Source organism: Chrysemys picta, chromosome 19 (assembly GCF_011386835.1).
Source record: "Chrysemys picta bellii isolate R12L10 chromosome 19, ASM1138683v2, whole genome shotgun sequence".
Taxonomy (NCBI): domain Eukaryota; kingdom Metazoa; phylum Chordata; order Testudines; family Emydidae; genus Chrysemys; species Chrysemys picta.
In genome coordinates this window covers 19,516,354-19,542,014 of record NC_088809.1, presented here as the reverse complement: position 1 = coordinate 19,542,014, position 25,661 = coordinate 19,516,354, and the positions used below count along the sequence as shown (strand labels likewise).

Genomic DNA, 25,661 nt, shown 5'->3' with positions numbered 1-25,661 from the left:
ACGTATCCATGCCAGAGCCAGGGACAGGGTAGAATGCTTGATGGAGACTCCCAGAGTTGCTGGAAAGAAGGGTAAATGGTGGGGTTTTTAGAAAGTGGGCTTAGTGAAGTGAGGACTGCTGGGTTCTGACCCATCTCTGCTACTGATTTGCTGAGTGGCCTTGGGTAAGACGCTTAACCTTTCTGTGCCACAGTTTCCCCAGCTGTAAAATGGGGGTGATGACTGACACTTGCCTGGAGGCTTCATTATCTAAGGCCAGATTCAGATTTCACTCCTCCTGCTTTAAAGCCAGAGGAAGTCCCCTGACGTGAATGGAGTCGCTCTAGATTTCCATCAGTCTCTCTGAGGTCAGATTCCAGCCCTTAATGTTTGCGAAGTGCTTTGAGATCTTGGGATGAAAAGCGGGGTAGGAGTTGAGGCTAGTTGTCACTGATCCTTCATTATCCGCCTCGTCTCTGGGGTTCAGTCCTTGGGGCCCTTTGAGCTGCCCTGGGTCAGGAGCCACAGGGACCAGTTCACACTGAAACGAGTCTTCTTGACTCAGTCAGGCCAACACAGAACTTACCTCTGATGCAAGAGCCCCCTTAGCACGGCCTGGCCAGTGTGTGGCTTGCACGGAGCCAGGAGATGCCTGCGCTGTCCCGGGCACCCAGCAGTGTCCCTAGCGCTTGCTGGCACGCACAGCCTGACCAATGCTGCGGGAGGCACTGGGCCTGTCTGGCTACATCCCCCACCCCCACTCACTGAGCCCAGGCAGCTCCCTCCTGTGTGCTGGGGGCATCGGCCATCAAAGCGTGGCTCCCCGGGCTGGGCACTAGGTGGGGGAAGGTCTCCCGGTGCCCAGAACCCAGCTCAGAGCTCGGGGTCCCTCTTGGCAGCAGACAGATGAGAGAACCAACAGAGGGATTTTGCGGGGGGGGGGGAATCTCCTTTCCACAAATCCAGACTCTTAATGCGGGGAACTCCCTACTGGGACAACAGCTGGGCCGAGGAGGCTCCCTGCGCGGCAGGGCTGTGTTTCCACAGATGCTGGTGGGGCGCCTGGTTCATTGTGCGCCCGCTGGGCAGGGCTGTTCCGTGCTTCGGGATCTTACAGCCCGAGGGCCGAATTTTAAAACGGGCTGTTGTGTTTTTTTTCCCCTCAACTAATCCTGAAATCCAAATTGCTTCAGCCCATTAAACCCCGGCCAGGGTTATGTGAAACAAACCCACCGTGCTTCTGAGCTCAGGGCTCATCTGCCCACGTCCCCCAGGAGGGCCCCCATCCTGTCAGCACACCAGGCACAGGGGTCCCGTTGAAGCTGAGGGGATGGAGCCTGCTCCATCCTCCGGCTGGAGTGACCAGCCATGATTGCTGACAGGTACGCAGGGGGCCCCAGCACCTCACCTGGAGCTGGTCTCCACCCTGGATTTATCTCAGACAGGCACGAAGGGGGTTGAAACTAACAAACCTCCCAGCCCTGTCCTGTTAGAGCCAAGCAGGGAATGTCAAAGGCAGCTGGGTTAGGAGCGAGATAGGCCTGAGGTTGGAGCCAGATCTGGGGATCTGTTTGGGCCCAGCATAAAGTTTGGACCCAGCTGCAAAGTTTGGACCTAGACGCCCACTTTGGGTGGCGGTCAGAGAACCCCGGTTTGGACGCAGGCCCAGTGTTAAACAGCTGCGTCTGTCTGTATGGCCCAGCCTCAGCCGTCCGAGGGCTGAATGAAGCCTTCGGGATGCTGGCGGTCTCGGAGGTGCTGATGTTCTCTGTGGATCTCCTCTCACTTACAGCCGTGTTATTCATACACGTCCGGGGCCATGAGCCTGTTTGAGATACTGGACGTATTATGGGTATTTGAGGCTCAGGTAATCGGAGCCGAGCTGATTTCTGTTGCCTTGGTGGGAAACCCTAGTAACGCCCTTGAAGTCAGTGGGGCTGTGTGAGTGACCAGAATCAGGCCTTCTACAACTGGGCTGGGATTGCATTTGAAACCCTATTTTCTGCCCGGTGAGACGAGCAGCCTCTGGTGAAGGAGCGAGTTGTGTGCGGACTGTTTGCTGGACAGGGACCTTCAGACCAATCAACCGCTCAAGGCAACAGAAGTCCAATAACTGGGAGACGAACACACTGAGCTAACTAGCAGATTTGAATCTGTTTGCGGATTACTGTGAGGCCAGGCCCAAGGGAATGCTGCTTCTGCTGAAACAAATCAGCATGTGTAGGCTTGCAGACTGCCTCTCCCTTGTCCCCAACAGCTACATGCGCAAGAGTGAGCAAGCTATGGGCCTGATCCTGCATGGGGCTGGGTTAGGGTGAGCAGATGTCCCAATTTTATAGGGACAGTCCAGATATTTGGGGCTTTTTCTTACATAGGTGCCTATTACTCCACACCCTCTGTCCAGATCTTTTACACTTGCTGTCTAGTCATCCTAGGCTGGGTGTTGTTACCAGTTCAGAAGGGATTTCATTCTCAGAGCAGCAGGCCACGTTCCCTTTGCAGGCCGATGGTGAGCTATTTACATCAGGGCCTCGGTCGCAGTGCACGTGCGAGTGGTTTGGTCCATACCTTGCACTGGTGCACAGATCTGTACTAGCAACATGGTGGTTCACTGCTGTGGATTCAGGACAGATACCGGGCCTCCTCCTTGTTTAGACCCGGCTCTCACATGCTTCCTTCTGGGCGTCGGGACCTGCGCTGTGCCAGAGAAGCACCGCTGTTGCCGGGGATCGTAGATCAGAATTTGGTCTGTGACGTAGCTGGGGCTTGATCCATTTGTTGCTTTGAAAATTAGGATCCAGGCCAGACGCTGGCATCAGAAGCTGAATAAGACTGGACCCAACGGGGACTGGGACCCAACAGGGATGGAGCCAGACTTTCCCAGCAATTGCTACACCTGGCCAGCAGGGGCTGCTGTGGTATTAGCCGTGTTTCATCTGTGCCCAGCCTGCATAGAGGAGAAGGGGGAAGCAACCTGACCTGCATACAGAGGGGTGGGGAGCAGGGGGCGGGGACTGGGGCAGAAGAGAGACATAGGGAACAGGCTGGGGGCGTAGGAGTAAAAGGGCTCAGGCTGAGATAATGGGGTGGGGGGTAAGAAACAGGCACAGAATGGGAAGCTTGCTCCAGCCTCCCCCCCCCCCCCCGCCCCTACAGCCCCCCAGTACTCCCGGTTCTCCCCACCTGCGCCTCTCTGCTTCCCAAAGAAGTGTCCCTCCCCCATAGTCACCCCCGACTCCTTCCATCCCCCCTGCTCACTATTGGCTTCTCCAGGCTGACCAGGGCTATGCCCATCCACCCTGCAGCTGGGGGATGCAGGGCCGGGCTGCTGCCTCTCCCCACCCATCCCACTACTGGGGTGCCCCAAGAGGGTCATGTCACAGAGGAGATTGCACAAAGCTTGGCAGCTCTGCAAAGGAAGAGGCGAGTGTGTCATTCGGGTAGCAGGAATTTCTCCACACAGATCCCTTCACAAGCCTGAGCCCCTACCCCCTTTGTTGGTCAGCGAATGTCTCGCACTGCCTGATTTCTCTCCGGTGCATCGTTCCTTAGCACTTGGCAAATAGGCTGTCTGGACAGCGTCCATCCCACAGCACGTTCACCAGCCAGCTGCTTCAAGTACATGCTCTGCTCTAGCGTCCTTGTCCATTTGAATCAGGGCGTGGTGTTTGATTCCTGACTTTAAATAGGAAGTTGACCAATAGCCAGTTAGTGAGCAAAGCACTTCGCCATACAACGGTTTGGACAAATGCTTGTTTGTGAGGATTCTGGGAATCCCACTGCAGCCGTCTGGATACTTGAGCAATGACTGAGCTGACGTAGAGCCCAGCACTTTTATTTGCAAAAGTCTTTGCTCGTGAAGAGGGATTTTGCTCTTCCACCAGCTCTACCCTCCATGCGCCTGTCCTGAATTGCCAGCTGTCACAATTTTATTGCAGGTCTTGTGCTATTTGGAGTTTTTCTTAAAACCCCACCTCCTGGAGTCATGTGATTGTGAGAGAATCGCCTTTGGTTTTTTTTCTTGATAAGTTTCTAGCCCTTCTGGTTGTGGAAAAATGCTTGAAAATGTGAAATCTAAAAACTCAGATAAGAGACTAATAAAAAAATCCCTAGCTCTTGTATAGCACTTCTCATCTTTAGATTTCAAAGCACTTCACAAGGGTGGTCAGGGTCATTATCCCCATTTTACAGATGGGGAAACTGAGGCACGGGTCAGGGAAGTGACTTGGCCATGGTCCCCGAGCAGCAGAGTCAGGAGTTGAACTGGACGCCCAGTCCCGTGCCCTATGCACTAGGAAACACTGCCTTCCTTCAGAAAGAGCACCACATTTTTTTTTAACTCTCATGACTTTTTAAGCCAATCTCATGATTTTAGGTGGATCTGACTCTTGGGTTTTGAGTATTTTAGTTGGCAGTATTGCCTATCAGCGAGGAACACCCCCCGCCCCCTTACAAAAAATGCCCCTCCACCCTCAGCAGAAGGTTGTAATGAAGGGAGCTGATTGGAAATTTTCCATTTGAACGATTTTTGACGGAAAATGTAGTTGGCGCAAAATCAAAACTTTCTGAAAGAAAATTTCCATTTTTCCATCAGGAAAATGGAAACAAAATATTTCATTTTGGGTTAGTTCACCCAAAGATTCTGCTTTGTTGAACGGATCCAAAATGTTTCATTTTAAGTCCGTTCAGCATTAAACTACAGCATTGCCTCATGGGACTTGTAGTTCAGGGTATCTGAAGAGCCCATTCTCTCCTGTGGGTCAGGCACCCTGGCTAGACTGCGTCTTCCATGATGTAGCATAGTTTCTCTTCTTATTGAATGGTGTGCTGCATCATGGGAAATGTAGTCTGGCCATTGAACCCGGCCCATAGAGGCGAACGGGCATGTCACAGCCAAACTCCAGTTCCCTTGGGCCAAGGCGGCACACTAGGGAAATGCCATTTAATGTTGAACTGACTCACAACAAAACGTTCTGGGTCATTTCGACCAACGGAAAGGAAACCTCTCAATTTGGGAACATCGGATTGTTTCATTTCCATCAGAAACAGAAGCATTCGCCATTTCCAAATTGGCACTTTTCAGAACGTTTCAGTCTAGGAAAAATGTCAATATTTTTCAGCTTTTTATCCCAATTTAGGACAAAAACGACTGCTGAAGTGTCGGCATTCCCCCGGGACAGAAATCCCCATTCCCACTCCGCTCTAGTAACGGAGAACTTTGCTTTAGGACAGGCTTCTCCAGGGATTTCTGGCCAAGAGGGTTCCTCCCAAGGCGAGCGCTCAGGAAGCCATCCTGAGCCAGGGAGAAGTGTTCTGCCTTTGAACTCTGAACTGTGCTTTCAAGCTTTGCACCAGAGGTGCACCTCCTGTTTTGCCTCCTGTATCAGGATGCTGCCTGATCAAAAGTCTGTCGAAGTCAGCGGGTGTCTCTGCCTGGACTTGGTTAGGCTTTGGGCCAAAGTGGGGTTGGTTCTGTAACAATCAGGATGTGATGAGAGGGGTTTTGGAGATCTTCTTGCACGGGGGCGGCGGGGGGGAATGGTGTATAGTGGCCTTAAGCAAATGCAATCCTATGGCTTTAGTATATTTCGGCAATCAAATTTTACATTTTCATATTCCCCTTCCTTTCCTTCCCTCCCCCCAATCCCCACTGCCTTTGAGGCTAATTCCCACCAATTATATTGCTCAACCCAGGGATTTCAGTCCAATCCCTGTAGCGGCTCTTCGATTTCCTCTCTATTGTGGGTTTTTTTTTAATATGGTTCATTTTTATTATGATTCTACTTCCCATCCCACAAGCACCCCCAGCCCCCTTCACAAACCCATGGTGAGTTATCGATTGTCCTTAGTCTTTGTGAACCCTTCCCTGAAATCCCCGCCCCCGGATCAAAGGTCCCGTGTGGATTTAGCAAGCCGCTGAGCGTGTCATTTGGATAACGATGCGGAGATTACCAAAAAAAGAGCCCACCAGCTCTGTGTCCCTTCGTTGCTGCCCCATCATATCAGAGTCACGGCTGAATAAACACGAGTTCCTTTTGTTAACAAGTGCTGGCGGTGCTTTTCTCCGGCAATTCTCTCTCTTTCTCTCTCTCTCTCTCTCTCTCTTTTTTTTTTTTGGTTTGTTTTCTTTTTAATCCCATCTGTGTTTTTCTTTAGCCTCCCGTTTGAAAACGGTAATATACAATTCCATTTCTTGCTCAGCAGAAGCAGGGCTGGGGGGCGGGGGGGGGGGGCAGGAGGGTGACTGAACGTGCTTTTTCCTTGTTTAGTTTCCTTTTTAAAAAATCATTGATTTATTTTCCCTTCGTGACGTACAGAAATGCAAACTCTATATTTCTCTATTTCTTTTCCTGTCGTCGTTGTGTCGTCTTAGAATTTTTTTGCTTTGCTGCGTGTTAATGTGGAGAAGGGAAAAAAAAACAGCAGTTGCGTTAGCTTAATATTGACAACCGTTGAACGTTGTATTTCCATCTCTATATTTTTAACCGAGAATTTAAAAGGGAAGATAACTGTGCAGATAAGAAAAGTCGCTGGGCTTATTTCCAAATTCAAAATCTAACCCGCTCCCAAAAAAACCCCTATATGTCCTTTTCGTTCTGCTCTCAAGGCACAAAAGTCAGTAACGAGATTTATTAGTAGTCTGGTTATGTATTTATTTATTTGTATTGTGGGAGCACCTTGGAACCCCAGTCATGGATTGTGCTAGGGGCTGTACAAACTCAGAACAAAAAGACAGTCCTTGCCCTGATGCTGGAACAATTTGTACAGTGGGGGTGCTGAGAGCCATCGAACCAAACTGCAAACCCTGTGTATGCTGGAAATGACTTCAAGTCGGTTTCAAGCTTTGCCCCACAGTCACGGGGGGCTAAAACCTGACAGCTGAGTGTCTCATGGATTCACGACTCCGGGACCGGAAACTTTAAACCCCCTCCCCCAAGAACGTAAGAGATAACATCATAAGAGTTGGCCACACGGCGTGCTTTGGTGGGGTGGGGCTTGACATAGGCTGCTACTACATCATCCACCAGGCAGCATTGCTCGTCCTTCAACCCCCAGAGAACTGTCAGGGAGCTTGGAAATAGGGAGGTTGTATTGACTGAGTGCATTTCCTGAACGGTGTTCACCAAACCCCACCCCTAAAATTAGCCTGGGAGGAGTATTGGCCTGTCGGGGGCAAACAAACAACATTGTCACTGTTCAGGTGGAGTTGACTTCCCTTTTAAATGGACCATTCACATTTTCATCCCATCCTTTCACTCCTGTTGCCTTCCCTTCCCTTCCCTCTCTTTCTCTCTCTCTCTCTCTCTCTCCCATACTCACTCTCTGGTATCTCTCTCTTTTTTTCCTGTGGGCCACTCCTAGCCTACCCCAGTGTCCAAATAACCCAGTAAACCTTGACATGTTCTGCCTTCATCCGTTGCTTTCCTTGCATGCTCTTTGGGACTTTGTGATGGTACCTAGAGACTTTAAAACAGAACAGCAGCGCTGCTACTTAGAGGGCTGGCTAACCCACCAAACGAACCCCCAATACGGCTGCCTCGTTCGCCCGCTGAACAAGATCAGTAAAAACCAGCCCAATGCCAACAAGCCAGACCAGTTCAGAGCAAAGCTCACTTGATCACAAAGGGGTCTAAATCTCATTACTAAAGAGTCATTGTCTTTTTCCCATTCTGCACTCCAAATGTGGAGTTTATTGTTTTCTTTTTTATTATTGCATTCCTGTCACTGACAAAGCAGAAGGTAGGTATTTTGTCCGCCTCTGCACGTTCACTTCTGCAGATGAGCCTGTTGAAAAGCACCGTAGCTTGATTTAATGTTATTTTCTCTCTCTCTCTCTCTCTCGCTCTCTCTTTTTCTCTTTTCATTTTGTCTCTTTTTGGTGGCTCTGTATAATTTTTTAACTTGTATTATTTTTCCCGGTTAGCTACAAAGCCATGCTCTTCTTTCACTTTTTTTTTTTTTCTGTCCATGTAATTTTTTTTCTTTTTTTCTTTCCTTTCCTCCCCGCCCCTTTTCTTGTTCCGTTGTTAGAATGCATTTCTGTGTGTTTTAGCCCTCCAACTTTGTGTTTGTTTCCATAAATGGTATAATTCTGTCTAGTCAATTTGATTTCCTCTGTGATTTTTTTAGGGGCTGGGTAACAAGACAAGCAAACTTAATGACAAATAGAGACAAAACAAAACAAAAAAGGACCAGCGATTCTAATGATTGTTCCAACCTGCTTATTTCTTGGGTTATTGGAAGTTTAGGAAGTTTAGTCCATTAGGTCATTAAGGGGGAGACAATATAGAGATGTTCTTTTTACCGTCTTCTAATCAGCCTCTTGTTCTATTTGTGGTGTCTGGTTCAGGCTAAGAAGCAATTTTGGTTGGACTTGGTCTTGATTCAGCAAATCGTCCCTATATGGAAAAACCTTAAACACATACGTAACTTTAAGCACCTGATTATGTCCCACTGACTTTAATACAGGTGCGTAGGTGCTTTGCTGAATTGAGAGCAGAGAGAGTGTTGTAAATTATGGGCCTGATCATGCAAATGCGGGGGTGGGGAGGAGACACACACCTAGGTTCCCAAACGGGTACTGCGACACCTGGCTGCCTGTCAGAAGTGACCAGCCTCCCAGAACTCCCGGTCACTGCTATGGGAATGAGCCAGGTACCTAAGTGTGGCTTCAGGAGCCCCGCGTGAGGGGCTCCTTTTTGAAAAGCTTGCCTGTGCTAACTTAGCGCAAGGGTGAAATTCACAGGACCAGCACCGGGCCTTAAAATTAGTGCTTAAGGGGACATAATACATGCACAGACCTTGTGCTGCGTCGATGCACGAGGGTGACTTTCACCCACCATGCTTACCACTGTAAGTAGCCCACCGCCTGCTAGAAACCACTCCTCCTGGGAATAGGCGTCTGCCGGGCTGGGGAGAGATATTCCAGCCCCCTAAGGCATTGTCATCTTCACAAATGGAGCCCGCTCACTGTTGCCCTTGAGCTTCTCTGGTTGAACGTGACAATGTTGGTCAATTTTGCTTTTATTCCTGACAAAGTATTTTCGGATGGTGCTAGCAGAGATAGCGAAGAAACAGATCTAGACAGAGAGGGGTAAGTCTGGAGGGCAGCGTTAGCTCAGCAAACAGATCTGCAGTTTCTCTCGCTCCCTGTGTCGGTAAAGGGTTAAAAGAACCGAAATTAGCGCGCGGTCGTTTTCAGCGTTACAAGAGTGTAACCGGCCAGAGCCGCACAGTCTCACCACTGCAGAACCAAGGGAGAGGGTGCTAGGAAGGGAAATGAAGCGGGCTGTGTCTTCCCACCCACTTCCTGGGCACTGTTGCCACTGGATGTCATTTCGATGTATGTACTCATTGGCGTGAATCAGCGGATCTTGTCCGCCCAACCTGGGGGAGTTAGTCCCCATGGCAACTGATTAAAGGAGCCTGGCCACATCCAGGTACATTTTAAAGCCAGGGTGACTTTCAGTGCCAACCTGCGTATCTTCCCCAGAGCCTCACTAACGCTCACGAGCTTTCCCCAGATTCCGCTTCCCATCCCTGCTAATTACCGAGGAACTTTAACAATGCAGCTTTTTAGTCCTGCCTGGGTCACGCCCCTCATCCCAAGCGCTGGGGACGCCGCCAGCATACCCCTGGCACCGAGCCGTGATGTCCCAGACAAAATTCAGCTGGAAACCTCGAGCAATGCGGCTGCTGTACGTTCTAGCACTCTCCCCGGCTGCTGCCTATGGCCCATCTAAACCCTACCCACGTGAGTCCCTGAAAGCCAGGCCGCACGAGCAGAAATTGCCCCGATTCCAACCCACCGAGGCACAGGCCTGTTATGGTACACGGGCATCTTAATCAAGTCACCCCGCTGGGCGGTTGAGGTCTGATCCTGAAATCAAAGGAACTTTGTCGTTGAATGGGGAGAGGATGGAGCCTTCGGGTCCTCGGATCAGAGCTAAATCTATAGCACAGAGCTACGGCCCAGCTCCTCAAAGGCTCTAGCTTTTGACAGACGTTTAGGCGGTGCGCCAGCTAGCCTAGCTGGCTTAGGGGGGAATTAGGCACCCAAATCCCTTTAAAAATCTGGGCCTCGGGCTCCCAAATCACTTAGGCACAGCGCTGCGGAGCAGAGCGACTCCTAAACACCTTTGGAAATCCGAGCCTACGTGCCAATTTGGCCGCCCAGATGTGGAAGCTGGTGACCTAACTCAGGAGCCTAACCGTAAAAACCGGCCTCCTGGTCTGAACTAGATGACTAGAGCAGAGATTTCCATGTCGGATGCGCTGTGTTCACCGGTAGCTAAGCGCCTCGCCCGTCAGTGGGGAGCTGGTGGTGGTTGTGAAGGGGTGGATTTAACACCTAGCACAGGCCAGAGACCTGCCCCCAAATAATTCCTAGAGCTGAGCTCTTAGAAAATCATCCCATCTGGATTTAAAAAGTGTCCGTGATGGAGAATCCACCAGGGCTCTTGGAAAATTGTTCCATCGGTTAATTACCGTCACTGTCAAAAATGTAGGCCTTTGTTCCAGGCTGAACACGTGTGAAATGGGGCTCAGGCCTGTAAGAGTGCCGTGCCTTTTCCATCTGTGTGCGGCAGGTTCGCTGACACGACTGAGCAATGCAGCAGTGAGAATGGCCGTGGGCTTCCCCAGTGCAGCCGAGGGGATTGTTACAGGGCTCAACGCTAGCCCCTTAGCCACTTGTGTGCCCTTGTCAGTTGCTTAGTTCAGGACCGTTGCTCGCAGCTTTGATTTGCTGTGACTGTTATTACTGTTGTCTTGTCTGAAGGTGCTGAGATGCCAGGGAAACTCATCGGACAGGGACCCCCCAGGACGTGAGATAGGGTCGGGGATCCCGTGATGTGGGGCACACGGGGGATCCTCAGATGTAGACACGAGGTGGGAATGCAGGAACAAGCCTCCCTGGGCTGTGAGACTGAGGCGCGGCGGGCGAGGGAGGATAAATCATGGGGGTGGGGATGTTACAAAGCCCCCGGGCAGGAGAAGCTGAGCCGGGAGGGGAGCCGGTGTCCTTGGGCCAGGAGACGAGAGTGGAAATGCTCATGCGGTGAGTCAAGGGCATGTCGCTGGGTGATTGGGCCCGGTTTGCAGTTGTTCTGGGTTTGACACGTCTGACTGCATGGTGTGTCATGACCTTCCCCTGCAGTGTTCAGTGCGTTCCCAGGGAAAGCCAGCTAGGCCGATGTAACCCATCCTACCCCTAATGTCAGCTGAGATGGGCCAGAAGGCAGCAAAGGACGCTGAGAGAAAAGGCCCCGGGGCCCTGTCTGGATGCAGAACTCAAAGCTCGGGTCTTTGCCCCTGATACTGCAAGAGAGACCAGGAGAGGGAGTGTTCAGAGGCAAAACTGAGTTCCCCATTACAAGCCATTGGACTCCGTTCACACTGAGTCCGCGTCATCACGTATGGGACCAGTCCCGTACCCACTGAACGCACTGGCCGCTGCTCAGCAGTCTTCAAAATCAGGCCACTTACGTGCCTAACTGTGAATGTAGCATCCAGGCTGGGTCTTTCAGAGGAGCCCCAGGGAGTTAGGCGGTCGCCCAAATCTCATTGGAATCCAATGGGAGTTGAGCACCAAGCCCCTTGGTTGGGTACCTTGACCCGCTTGGCAAGTCATCGGAACCATTTCCTGAATCTGGGGCAGCTAGAAGAAAGTGGCTGGTTTTCCAAGGTGCTGTGCACCCACCAAGCTCCTGGACTGGGCATCGCCTCCAGGGACTGGGAGCAGTTCTGAGTAGGAGGCCACTTGGATTTAGGAGCCTAAAGTTAGATTGAGGCCCCCAGGTTTCCAACTGGCAGAGAGCATTTTCCTGCTGTGAATTCCAATGGTCTCAGGTCAGTGCCACCTGCACTGGAATCCAGGTCAGTAAACTCCCGTCACTAAGCCCCCCGCGCTGGCCAGTCCAGCACAGACAGACCCTCCCCTGTAGGACACAATGTCTTCCTAGCCGTGCGGAGACACCAAGGTGGGGTGGGAGACACTTGTGCGGCCGATTCCCTTGCTTTGTCTGATCTGTCGGTAAAGAGAGGACGTCAGTCTCCAGAGCTGGCAGCCTACCAGGTACCACTCAGGAACCCAGTTCCCCTTTGAAGCGGCTGAAAAGCACCTTTAGCGTTGATTGGGGGATGCTGCAGTCTTCCCCATCGGGGAGCTAGGACTGGGTCCTGCCCCACCTGGCAATGAACTTTTCACTCTCGGGTTAATCCCTAGCCAGCAACTGCACCAAATCTGTTCGCTGCAGCTGGCAATCTCTGCTTAGCCCAGACCTAGGATTGCCATAGTGCACGATCCTGTGGCCGTTGATAGACCGATGTGGAGTCCCAGGGCTGGAACAGCGGGGGGCTAATCCAGGTCCGCTGTGAGGTGCCTGGGCAGAGCTGTTTGGGGTCCCAGGCGGTGCTCCAGATCAGAATTAAGGCACACAGGCAGCTTGGGTAAGTGCAAGTCTGAATGCAGCCGGGGGAATGGATCCGTTATTCTCGTCGGCCCTCTCCCCCCGCCCCCAGCGAAGCTAAGGATAAACAGCCTGAACTGTAAGGACGCGTGCAAGCGGCACTGGTGAGAATGAAAGTAAGATGTGTGACTAAAACAATTGTGTTAGCAGGTGTGACTCGGTAGAGCGCACTATTGCACCAGGGAGGTGAAAATCCAGTAAAGGTGAAAAGCATGAGAGTGGGGCAGAGTTAAGGGTAGACTTAGGACCCCTTTTTGTGCCCCAGTTTATTAGCTCAAACTCTTTTCAATGGCCTCTGGCCGCTCATAGGAACCCGGCTATAACAGCTTGCAGGGATTCAGGAGAAACTCAGCCTCATACAGCCTGATCCGAAACCCGCTGAAGTCAGTGGGAGCCTTTCTGTTGACTTTAATGGCCCACGGTTTGCTCCTGTTCCCCTTGAAGCAGTATCAGCCCTAGGTTCTCTAACTTGTATTTGGGTGGGGTCAAGATACATGCCAGTGAAACATACGACCATTTGTGTGACTTAAAATAGTATATATCTGTCTGTTTCCCAGGGTGGTTTGCACTGACAATAATTAGAAGGAACCATTGCTAGGTTTCCATTGTCAGCATATCAGATGCTTCTATGGGTTGTACAAATGGGCACAGGGTAAAATAGAAGCCCAAGAGCCAGCCACTCAAGTGTGGTCTAGGGGAGTGAGCATAACCGCTCTGTGCCTCAGTTTCCCCATCTGTGGAACGGGGCCAATAATGCTGAGCTCCCCCAAAGGGGTAATGTTTATACACTGTCACTTGAGCCCTATAGGCAAGCGAACCCCTCGGGCAGGGAGGCAGCACGACAACAGACACCGTTTGTTGATTCACTTTATTTAGCGGGGTGCACTAGGCTGATCGCACTGTCTGAGCTGTCAGCCCCCACTGGGCAGCGCAGCTCTGTCGCCAGGGGGTGTCTTCACCCAGTCGGAACGCAATGAGAAGACTGCTACACCCGCGGTTCCAGGCAGCGTCAGCGGCATTTTCTCCTACGTCCACTGATTTAAAATCCGGGGAGCAAGTGTCCCATTTCCCCCCTTTCGCTTTGCTGATGTACTGCGAGGCCCCAGAAGTTAGTTCTTCATGTGCAAATCCGTGTGTGTCTATTTCATATCAAGCCACAGTAATTCCATGCCAGGTGGGATTCAAGCCAACACGCAGGTTCATACCATATCCTAGTTAAGAGTCAATGTACAATTGTGCTGCTTTCTCATAGGCCTCTCTTGTGCCACGTGGGCCATTGGTTAGATTCTGGAATATTACCATTGGAAAAAAAAACCTTGCTGGTACCACTTCCCTACTGCCCCGCTCCCATCCACACCGTGGGATTTCATTGCCCTACTCTAAAGAGTCTTTGAGAACTCCTTAGAGGCCTTTGCTGATCTGGCAGGCCGACACTATGCTATTGAATGCCTACGTAGCAGGGCGCTGGCTGAAATATGCAGACACTAAAGGCTTTGAACTCGATTTTTTAAGTAAAAGCCGTCCAGCCAACCAAAAAAGGTGCTCCTACGCTGAACTTGCTTACCAAACAAAGCAGGGCTGATGCAAATACAAATCCAGCTAGAGTTGGTTTCTCACATGGTTGATGTTTCCGAGGCCTAGGAGAAGTGAGTTGTTTCGTTTTATTTCTCTTCTTTCTCTCTTTCTCTCTCTCTCTCTCTCTCGTTCTCTCTTGCATTTTTGTGAATCTAATGATGCACTTATATTGCCCCGCTTTTCCCTTCTCTTCATACCTTACCTACTAAAGGAGGAAATGCCACTTTTTTGGTAAGTGGATGTTAACCAAGAGGGACTTAAAAAAAAAAAAAATCTGAATTTAACGAAAAGGAAAAAAAAAAAAAAAAAGGCATCAGAAAGCAGGAGTCCATGTAGAGCGCTGATGGGAACTCAGCAGGGCTCTGCAATCACAGATAAAACCAGTTTCCCAGGAAGAGTTCAGAACCATTCGTTTATTTCAGTAATGATGACATTTGTGGAGTTTTCTTTTCTTTTGTTTTTTTTCTTTAATGTTTCTCTTCCTTCTTTTTGTTTTTTTATACTTTGTTTTTCCCGCCCCTCCCTCCCCCCCATTACCTCCTGGCCCCCACCCCTCGCCATCTTTCTGTGCTGTCTTCCTCACACCTTGGTTTGTTTCAACCCAAACACCATATATAAGACCCTCCACTCCATCCCTGCCCCTCAGGCCCACTTCCTTCAACATTGCGGTTTGGTTTGGTTTTTCCTCATTGTGTCCAATTTATTTCCCCCCTCCAACCTCTCTCTTATTTTATTGTTTTAGTTTGTTTGGTGTTTACACACAGTGGATTTTGGGGGTTTTTAAACTCCGTTTCAGGTGGTTTTTCATTTGAAGTCCCCCTCCCTTCTCCCAGGTTTTGATTTATGGATTTCTTTTGTGTTTTGCATGCGGAGATTTGCATGAGCTGCATTGTTGAGGTCGAAAGGCTGAGCAGGAGGGCAGGTTCAGAGTAGAGTTCTGTGTAGCCTGCCTTATGCAATGTGCGTTGACGTTGTGAATTGCACTTCTGGCTTGGGGTTCCCCTTTAAAGACCTCTCTCCCCTTCTGTCTTCTCTTCTTTCCTCCCCACCCCTGTTTTCTTTCTTCCCATCAGAGGCTGGATTCCACGTCCCCTTCTCCCAGGGGGCACGTCAAGACCGAGCCGCCCTCCCCCCGCTCCAGGGGTGGCAGACGTGGCCCCAGAAGCCCCCGGTCGGTGTCGCCGGAGAAAGGAGGCCGATGCTCCGGAGGGGACAAGTACCTCCACCGCCGCCGCTCCCGGTCCGCGTCGCTGCACAAACACAAGGGGAGGAGCAAGGGCAAGGCCTCCGCCCAGAAGGAGTCGCCCCACTCGCTCAGCCACACCGACTACAGCAGCGATTCGGAGGGGTCGGCCTGCTCGCACCCCTACCCGGCGGCGCGGGGGGCGGAGAAGAACCACGGGGCGCACTTGAAAAAGTAAGAGTCGGGGCCATGAAGGGAGGGGCCCTGGAGAGCTCAGAGCCCGGATGCTGCCTGCAGGGCTTGATCCTCCACCAGTGAGGTCGCCCGGCGTTTCACCCCGGAAAGCTGGGTTCAAGTCCCTGCCCCGCCATAAACTCCATGCACTCCCCTGGGTGTCTCGTTACCTCTCCGGGCCACAGTTCCCTGCCTGCCCAACGGGGCTCGTAGCCCTGCCCAGCCACGCAGGAGCCGGGTAAAGACATTATAGCATGCGAGAGGCGGAGATGCCATGGGGTGGGTAGATAGACCCATTAAGCAGAGGCCTTGGGCTAACAGGGCCCGTGCTGATGGCGGTGGTGCGATCGTGGGGCAAAGTTTGACTGACTGGCTGGAAGCAGCACAGAGGAGAGTGCCGGAAATGATCGTGGCGCTGGAGGGACTGGCTTGCGGGGATCCATCCGCTAGGCGGAGGAGCTGCTAAAGGGGAGATGTGAGCGCAGGCTACCCGGCTCCAAAGGGTATTCACACCACGGATCGTTCCAGCTGGGTGGGAGCATTAAGGAAGGGGAAATGTACGCTGGATAGCGGGCTTTCATGGCACGGGATTCACTGGCCAAGTGAGCGGGACCCCCACCGGCCCTCCCTTATCTGCCCTGTCAATAGATTGGAAATGGAATCAGAGCAGGGCCAGACCTAGAGGTGCAGATTTCAGGTGTGCACAGTCCAGGTTTGCAGGGAAACATGCCCAGAGGAGAAAAGCTGCTTCCAGTTGCTTCTCTCCTGGTCTTCTTGTGGAGCGCATGGCAATCCCCTGAGAATCAGGATCAGACACGATACACGGCAACCCAAAATCACTGTAGCCTCCGTTTCCCAATACTAGGAAGACAGGTATCACTAGGCTGTATCAGACCATTGGTCCATACAGTCCTGTGTCCTCACAGTGGCTGGTGCCAGATGCTTCAGAAGAAGCTGCTAGAAACCCTTTAGTGGACAATAATGGAATAATCTGCTCCTTGGGGAAGTTTCTTCCTGACCCCTGAAAGTAAGTGGTAGGCTTATGCCCTGAAGCATGAGGATTTGTATCCCTTTCACAAATATTTGTCGCATCTAGTGGAACCGTTGAGGTCCCTATTAGTCATATGACTGTCTCAGACTTTTTGGCATCCTGCTAAACTTGGCCTAAGTATTATCTTGTGGCAGTGAGTTCCATAGGTTAATTATGTATGGTATACGGAGTGCCTTGGCAGCAGAAGAATTATGATTAGCCCTACATTAGTCATTGATGGGCACCCTAATTGACACAGTTGTGTGAGGTCACTGAATGTTCATGGCCTGAATTTCAGAACACCCAAAGGGCCCATTGACATCATTATGGGTGCCCAGCACTTCTGAAAATTGGGCCCTAACTGTTGTTGATCCTGGATGCCCCATACCGCATTGTTCTCAAGGGATTCAACTGGAAGTGGGGTGGGGTGTTCCTGTCTCCTTGGAAACATGGTGGAGGCCAGCGGGTGACAGGGAGTGGGGCTGAGATAGTGACTGGCTGTCTGATCCAATGGTCTTGCAGGGTGAAGGACAGACACCACCGGGGCAGGCCAAACAGCTGCTCCCAGTCACCGGTCAAGCACTCCAGGCACAACTCCGAGAGAAGGAAGAGCCTGTCCCGTAGCAGCTCCTGGAGCTCCATCGACTCCTCATCCAAATCCCGGTCGCGATCCCGGGAGAAAAGAGCCGCACGGAGCCGGAGCCAGTCTCCATCGCAGAAAAAAAACGCAAGCAGGTGAGGCCCCAGCGGCACACGTCCCCCCCAGACAGGATCACGGGGGGTGGGGCGGTGCATGGGCACAGAGACAACTGGCAAAGGCACAAGTCAGGACGCCAGCAGACGCTTGGGCACAGAAATGCACACCGACAGTGTTCACACACGCACAAGGACACCAGCACACACATGGGGACAGATGTAGCCATGGAGACATGGGCCTGACACACCAACCCATCCAATCAGGAGAGGCGTGAGTGCCTTACACACCAACCCATCCAATCAGGAGAGGCCTGAGTGCCTTACACACCAACCCATCCAATCAGGAGAGGCCCGAGTAAATAAATGTCCCAGAAGGGCACCAATCTCTGTCAGACCAAGGTGAAGGAAACCACATCCTTCACTGGGAACATCTTTTCCCTTCTCTGTACATGCTCGTCAAGGGGTAATTAGCTCCAGTCTCCCGGCTGAGCTCAGTGGCTGGGGTAAGGAGGCCAGGGAGCGAGACCAGCATCTCTAAGAGGCTCTGCACCCAAACCACACAGGGCTTAATGGATCAGGAAGGGGGTGGTGAAAATCTGAGGGCAACCAGGGCAGCTTGGGGGTGACCAGCTCCATAGAGACGCTGCCCCATTCTGCACTAGCTGAGGCTTCAGCGTGGTCCCCAGGGCTAGCCCCATTGCCGCCAGCCTGCCCACATGGCTGGGTGTAGATACACACAGGTGGACAAGCCATGGAAGCCCCATCTCGTGGGACAGTTAAAGCGGTCAGAGTCCTGCACTGGCCCCTGTGAGGTGGACGAGATGGGACCAAATAGACCTGTTCCAGCGCCAACTTCTGTATTACCCATGGAAGCCATGTGCGGTCACAGCTGTAACCTAGGCTAACATGGGGTGGTTCTTCGTCGCCCTAGTAGCTAGACAAGGCAAGGGGTTTATGAGTCTGCTACTGCCTCCAAACTACCGGCGCTGTTCCTTTAGCTCAACCAACAGAGGTTTGGGTTTTTAACTCCACAGGTCCTGGGTTCCGTTCCCACACATGACCCACCTATGGGGTCAGCACGTATACACAAGTAAATATGGACTCTCACAGCCACAGCTCACACAGGGCATACGTATAGGCCTGTAGCAGACGCGCACACACCATGGTGCATGCAGACCCAGCTAACATGTGTGGTTTGGATCCAGAGAGAAAGACAACGAGCCCCGAACACGGCACAGTGACACGGATCCTGCCCGGGCCAGGCGTCGCTCCAGAAGCTATTCCCCTATCAGGAAGAGGCGGCGTGACTCTCCCAGCTTCATGGAGCCCAGAAGAATTACAAGGTAGCTCTCACGGTACAGGGGCTCAGCCCGGGGAGTCCAGGTCTGGCTCAGCTCAGGGGTTTTACTCATTCACTGATAGCCTCAACCCCCCCAGTGTCTGCCCCAAAACGCCCTTTGCTCCTCTGCAAAGACAGAGCCCAGGTAGCTGCAGCTGGTCAGCAAAGAGAGAGTTAATTCAATCAATTTCCCAGGTGTTAAAGGTTCACTGCTTTGTCTACACTAGGCTGTTAACATGTGTTAGCTAGCACTGTCCAAATCCTAGTCTAGACAAGGCCTCTGTGGCAAACCGTGGGCCTCATGCTAGATAGATAGATGAGTGCGTATGGGCATAGATAGATAGATACCAACATTACAAGCTTCTAAGCTCCTTCAAAAGAAGTAAATAAATACAGATTTTCTTTTAACATCATTTTATTTATATTGTAAAGCAAAGATCCTGCCCCAGATCTGTTTCTCTCGAGTGTAAATGCAGAATCTCCCCCTCTTTGAAATTCAACGGAGCCCAGTCCTAAATTCCAATATTTAATCTGAGACCCGACCCAGTTTGAAAGTCTAGACCCTTGTTCAGAGCTAGAAACTTAAACCTCAAACTGAGATTTGCCTTTTCTAACCTGTTTGTCTCTAGCTACTGTCAATTGTGAGATACTGGGCCTTAATACTTGGACAGCTGGATTTATGGCAAACCAGCCGTAGGCCATGTGGTGAGAATTGTAGCACTAACTTGCCCATGACAATGAGACTCAAGGCTTAAGAGGGGGAGAGGAGAGGAAAATTAGTACCAGTGCAATGAGATAGAACAGGGGTTCTCAGACTGGGGGTCGGGACCCCTCAGGGGGTCACGAGGTTATTACCTGGGGGGGTTGCGAGCTGTCAGCCTCCTCCCCAAACCCCGCTTTGCCTCCAGCATTTATAATGGTGTTAAATATATAAACAAGTGTTTTTAATTTATTGGGGGGTCGCACTCAGTGTGAAAGGGGTCACCAGTACAAAAGTTTGAGAACCCCTGAGCTAAAGCTGTCGGTGGATTTCTCCTATAGCTTTTCTGTATATGAAGCCAACGAAACACACGATGGTGTGAAATGCTGGTGTTCTTGACCCCTGTAACTCACTTGGCTTTGCTATGTTAGAGTAGTGCAGTCCTGCCTTATTATGGGCCAGTTTCCCTGCTGATGTAAATGGGCAAAACACCACTGAAGTCGAAGGCGTGTTCACCCGTTTGCACCAGCAGGAAGTTTGGCCCCATATCTTTAGAGCACCACATGCCATCACGGGTACCCAGGCCCCCGCCGGGCAAAGAGCTACGCACCCAAACTTGAAGTTACGCAGGTGTGGGTTTGCAGGGTCAGGTTGATGAAGCAAGTCAAATAGTTAGTGCAAAAGAGAAGCTGTGTTGTGAGGTGACCCCATTGGGAACGGAGCAGTAACTTGCTTTCCTGCGCGTGTGATGAGCGTGTGTATAATCCGTGTTACGGCCATGGCTTATTGCTACGGTACTGTACAGAGCTCACCTGGGGTTCTGCCCGTCCCCCATCCCCAAGTGTAATTAAGCCATCGTCTCTTGAAGGTGCCTTTCAGATCTAATGGGTTTTTTCCTCCATGAAGGGGAGGTACTGGAAGTTTGCCAGATGGGTTGATTTCTCAGTGTGTGAAACCTACAGGGCCTGGCTGTGAGACCCTATTGACGAGAATGGATGTAGCGCCCCATAAAAAAGTGCTGTATTTTCATTCCCCTGGGATTTTGGGATGCTCCAGTGTCCTGTGATCCCATCTGCACTGGCGCTCTGGGCTGTAATGGCATCAGCCACTGGAGGGTGTATGGGTGGGGTGAGGCCACTGGCAGCTTCCCTTTCCATGAATGAGAGCGCAATGGTACCATGGCACCAGCTCCAGAGGGCAAGGCGGGGACCCAGCCATCTGGCGCCTTCTCTCGGCTGCAGTGACGCCCATTGGATGGGACGGGCAGAGAGTCCCCGATGTAAGACCTAGGCTAGTTTCAAACCTCTGCAGCGCAGCTTCCGGCCTCACCAGGCCCTGCATTTCCAGCATCAGAGGGAGGCTTTGGGGGGCTTGTTGCGCCGTTCCACCCCAGCACCCCCACGAGTCACCTAGACGCGAGTTTATAGGATTTATAGTAACAAGGCAAGCTTGCTGGTGGCTTGCACTTCCTGCATCCCCCGGGGAGGTCATGGGCGTTGTCACAGGGCAGTGCAGAATTGGGCCCACAGTCCTATTGTGGTGCTCAGTCCTGGTCCTCCAAATCACCCTAGACACATGCCCTGCTGTGTCCCTTCCCTGCCTCCCACAAGGTAAGATACGGACTGGATAGGATTGCCACACAAGGGACCTGGGTGGGGGCCCCATGGTGTTAGTGGATTCCAGCCCTGGTGCAGCCTTTCCCAGCCATATGATTTTACCAGCAGTCTCGCAGTGCTGGGTGGGTCTCTTAAAGCCCCAGCTGCTGGAGTCCTGTGATTACAGCGAATCTCAGCTTTAATTTTTTTTAAGAAAAGGGAGCGCCTCACCCTTGCGCTGGTGGGAAAAAGCCTGAAACCGTGACCCCCTGAAGGCATAAAACCCAACCAGCAACGAAACAGCCCCTGCCATTTACTGTAGTCACAATTGTGCGATTTTTTTCTTTTAAAGCCAATCTCATGATTTTGGGGGGGAACCTGAGTCCGATTGTTTGGGGTTGGCTAGGCTGGGAGGTGGATAGAGGCAGAAATGGGGCATTTGGCCCAAATAGGCCCGAGGGTTAGCGCATGAGCCTAGGATGTGGGAGCCCTGCGCTCAGTTCCCTGCCCTGCCCCGCCCCAGGTTTGCTGTGGGACCTGTGGCAAGTCACGTCGCCTATCTGTGCCTCAGTTTCCCTTCTGTAAAAATGGGGACTGAAAGCCTGGCTCTGCCTCACAGCAGTGCTGCAAAGCTGGCGAGGTGCCCAGATACTGCAGGAATGGGGCAGCCATAGACACATGGGATGATGCCTCAGGGACTTTTGCTTGCAAAGGAGCACCAAACCCCCCGCCAGCCTACGGGATGATTCAGCAGGCACCTGGAGCGTCCGCGTTTGCATCTGTGCCCCGGGTGTTTGTCTGACCTGTTCCTCGCCCTCCATTATTGATGCCAACCTCTCCTTTTCCAGCCCGTCTCAAGGTTCCTCGTGGAGAGCGTCGCCGCGGGCCTGGTTACCACGGTGCCCAGGACCCCCCTCCCCGTGTCTCCCTGAATTCACAGTGTGAGGCCTTCAGCGCGACGCTGTGTCTGTGCCGTCTGTCTCGCGCTCTCGCTCCCACTAACACCACTCACTGGGGCGGGCGGTGTGCCGGGGGGCGGGGGTGTGTTGGTGACATTCACTCCTTCCTCACCCGGTCACTGCCTGCTGGTAGCCCCAGCCCCACTGGCCTGAGCCTGCGAATGTGGGGGGGATGGACTGTGACTTCTGACCGAGTGGGCTTCCGGGGCCAGCATCCTGGCTCCCTGCCTTTGCCGGCTGCAGAGAGCCTTGCAGCTGGGGGCCAACACCCTGAGGCGCCCCCCGCCGGAGCTGCCCTCTGAGTCTAGGGTGGGGCGAGGCGTTTGTGAATGGGGCTGAGCGGAGGCGTGAGGCGGGCTGAATGGGGACTGTGCTGGCGGGAGGCCAGCTGAGGAAGGGCTTAAGGCTCATGGGGCAGGGTGATGAGGAAGGGGGTGGGGTGGAGGGCAATTGGGGCAGGTTTAGGGGACCCCCAGCGAAAGGCACCTGGAGGCCGATGGGGAAGGACATGGAAGTCCATGAGAGAGCATCCTAGCAGTGTCTGGCGGTCAAGGGGGAGGGTTTGGAGGCCACAGGGCCCAGGAGGGAAGATTTGAGGGCCTTAGGCTCCATGGGGAAGGTTTGCAGGTCACAGATTCCATGGGGGAGGGTTTGGGGGCCCATAAAAGGTACCAGGGAGCTGTGGGGTGAAGAGATCCAATCCTCCAGGAAACCCGCTCTCCTTTCCCTCAGTTCTTAGCTGCCCCTTCGTTTCTTCCCCTCTCACAATGCCTCGGGGGTGCTGGCCCTCTCCCCACAGCAGGGAGAGACTTTACCGGCTGCCCCTCCCCTTTGGACTGGGGAGAACCAAGGGCAGGTTTGTTCTGCGCTCCCCCCCCAGGGCAGCAGCTCAGCCCTCCCAGGCCCCCTGCCCCGGCCCTCCCACTAATCCCTAACTTCTGTTTTTCAGCCGCTTTAACTCTTTGGTGTCAGGGGGAAAAAAACCACAGGCTACAATTAACCTTTTTCCTGCTCTGTCATAGCTGCCTAATCCAGGACTAACACCCCAGGGGCACGGCTTGGGCATGGTGGGGGCAGCCAGGGGGCTGGCCGGGGGGTTTGGGGAGGCGATGCCTCAGAGGAGATTAACACAGCAGGGCGCTCAAGCCTCTGCAATGCACGGGTGTGAGCCACGGCCCCCAGGGCCTCTTGTCCCCTAGCAGCAGCACCGACTGCCCGCCAGGCCTGCCGCTTTGGAGACACGCCATGAAACTGCTGTGTTGGGCAGAGTTCTGGCCCTGGGTCCCGCCTATTGAGCTCGGACATTTGGCTCCAGCTCTGAATCTAAACTTGTTTGTGAAGTTAACGTGGGGCTTAGCTGGCCCTAAACTAGAGCCGCCCCCCTCCCTCCCCCCCCAGCTTCCCCCTCTGTGCTCAAGCCAAAGCCCAGAACCAAATCCAACTCGCTGTCTTGCCTTGCCTGGCCCTGACTCAGTTTCCCTTTCCTTTGCAGTGCCCGCAAGCGCCCGATCCCCTACTACAGACCCAGCCCTTCCTCTTCCAGCTCCCTGAGCAGCTACTCCTACAGCCGGAGCTACAGCCGGAGCTACGACAGCTACAGTACCAGCCGGAGCCGGACTCGCAGCCCCCACAGCCGCTCTCGCAGCCCCAGCCCGAGCCCCAGCTACAACAGCCGCAGCAGCTCGGAGAGCGCTGGGTTCTGAGCCAGCACCAGGCATGCCCCCCTCTCGCCCCCTGACCCCGTTGGCTCTAGGGCGCCCAGGCCCCACCCGGCACCAGCCTCCGTGCCCACCCCTCCCACCCCAGGCGGCCGGGTCCTTCCAGCACATCCTCACCTTCTCCTCGAGGAGGGAGAAGGAGCCGCCGGGGGAGACATCTGATCGGGGCGGGGGGTGCGGCCAGGGGCAACTGCTAACAGCCAGCCCTCGAGGCAGCCGAGTGGGACGCAGACAGCGCCCAGCCCCCCGTGTTGTCCTGGCTGAAGGCGCATGCAGCAGAGTGGAGGAGGGGACCAGGCTGATGTTACCCCCAGCAGGCACCAGTGACTGGGCAAATACAACCCTGCAGTTGCCCAGCACCAGGGGCGGGGCGGACTCCAAAACGTCATGAATTTTTTTGGGGGGGGGGGAGCTTCTCATTTCTACAAACAAATGCCAGGATGGGGGAGGGGGACATGGAGCAAAGGAACAAAATATTTAACAGACACCTTGGACCTGACCCTCCAGAAGGGGGTGACGGGGGGAGGAGGAAAGAGGAGAGGGGCCTTTCCTGAACAACGAGGGGCGGGGGGTGGATTGTTTCTATTTATATTGCTCAAGCCTGTCAAAAGGTCCTTACGCTTTATTTCATTTAATTTATTTTTCTGAGCACAACTGTATACATTTTGGAGGGGGGGTTAAGCAGGTACGAGGAGGTGGGGGAGGGGGTGGCAGGGGACACTAGCTCTGCGGGATTGATGCAAGCCAGAGAAACGTACCAGCTCTTCCTGGACACTGGCATGGCGGAGGAGTCGCTGCGTCCACGTCGAATCCCTGGCTGAGCTGGGCCATCTCCAGTTGCTTGGGCCTGGATCGGCCCACGGGAGGCGGCCTGGGACATCCCCCACCTCCCGGAGCTACACAACGCCCCACGAGCCTCCACTGAACAAAGTTCTCCTCTGCTGATGGCCGGCGAAGAAGCCAGCTGAGGGGTGCTGATGCCGTCAGCAAATCTCTGGGACCGTGGCCGACAAGAGAGCACCCGGCTGCCATGCAGGCCCCGCTGAAAAGTTATGGAGAGCGCGTCTGGTTTTGGGTGCGGTTGGAAGGTCCGTGAGCACCCCAGCTGTGCAGCCAATCCCACATAGGTGCTTTGCAGAACCCTGTGCATTCTGACCTGCTCCCGGCGGGACGAGCGTGGCAGCTCCGTGGCAAGTCGCCCCCCGTAGAATAGCAGCACGTTCCAGCACGGCGGCGGAGTCTTTGCCCGTCCTAACGCTACGCTCGGTGCAGCGGAGCTCACAGGAGTCACAGTTACATGCCCTCAAGTCACACTACTGGCCGTGGTAGCATCTGCTCACCATGAGAATGGCCCATGCCAGGACCTGGGCCCCAGGCGCTGCGTCCCCCAGCGTGGCAGGCTGAGCCGGGGAGCTCGTCTTCCAGTACTGGTGCTGCCTTTTTCGGGGAATTCATTTCATCCGCCAGCTTGGGGGGGGGCTGTGTGCATCAGAGAACCCAGCACCTGGTTCCCTTCCTCCTGCCCTGGTGAGTAGCCATTCCTTACCCAATGCAAAAGGTTGCGGAGAGTCGAGTACGTACTGGTCGCAGGCCTCTTCTCAGGCCCGGGCTGTGAACCCCACACTGGCCCTGGGGAGCACTTATTCAGCCGCCTACTCCCATTGACTTCAGGGGGTGACTGCCTGCTCCCCAGTTTAAGGGAAAGGGTTTTATCCTGAGTGCCATGGGGGGCGAGCCAGGGGATAAGCTACCCGTCCAGAACAGAATTGTTTCAGGACATGGCCGTGCAAGGGTTAGTTACAACCTAGTGACATCCCTTATATCCACATAGCACCATGGCACAGACTGATGTATATGAGCGAGGAGCCTGACCCATGTTGGACCAAGGGAGACAGCAGGGTTTAGCGTAGCAAGAACTGGACTAGGTGTTAAGAGATGCGAGGTCCGTTCCTGACCCTATCACTACCCTGCTGCGTAGCCTTGGGTAAGTCACATCCCCTCGCTCTGTGTCTCAGTTTCTCCCTTTGTGAGTCTTGCTTATTTAGACCGTAAACGCCTGCAGGCAGGGAATGCCATTCAGCGTGAGAGTTGAGGGCTCTAGGTCCTACCAAAACGTATATACACCCTCAGAGTTATGGGGAGGAATGTCAAAATCCCGACCTGAATTCCAAAGACATAGCCTT

General features: G+C 53.2%; 1 protein-coding gene across 1 annotated transcript in view; it reads left to right on the top strand.

Annotated features, from left to right (window-relative positions):
- SRRM3 (serine/arginine repetitive matrix 3) overlaps positions 1-23,611 on the top strand; it is a 180,365-nt gene extending 156,754 nt beyond the window's left edge. Inside the window, exons 13-16 of the mRNA XM_005284437.4 lie at positions 15,098-15,441; positions 16,994-17,206; positions 18,373-18,510; positions 23,253-23,611. Coding sequence (XP_005284494.2) covers positions 15,098-15,441; positions 16,994-17,206; positions 18,373-18,510; positions 23,253-23,463 — 906 coding nt within the window. The 3' untranslated portion in view covers positions 23,464-23,611. The remainder of the gene's footprint in view (positions 1-15,097; positions 15,442-16,993; positions 17,207-18,372; positions 18,511-23,252) is intronic.
- The last annotated feature ends 2,050 nt before the right edge of the window (positions 23,612-25,661 follow it).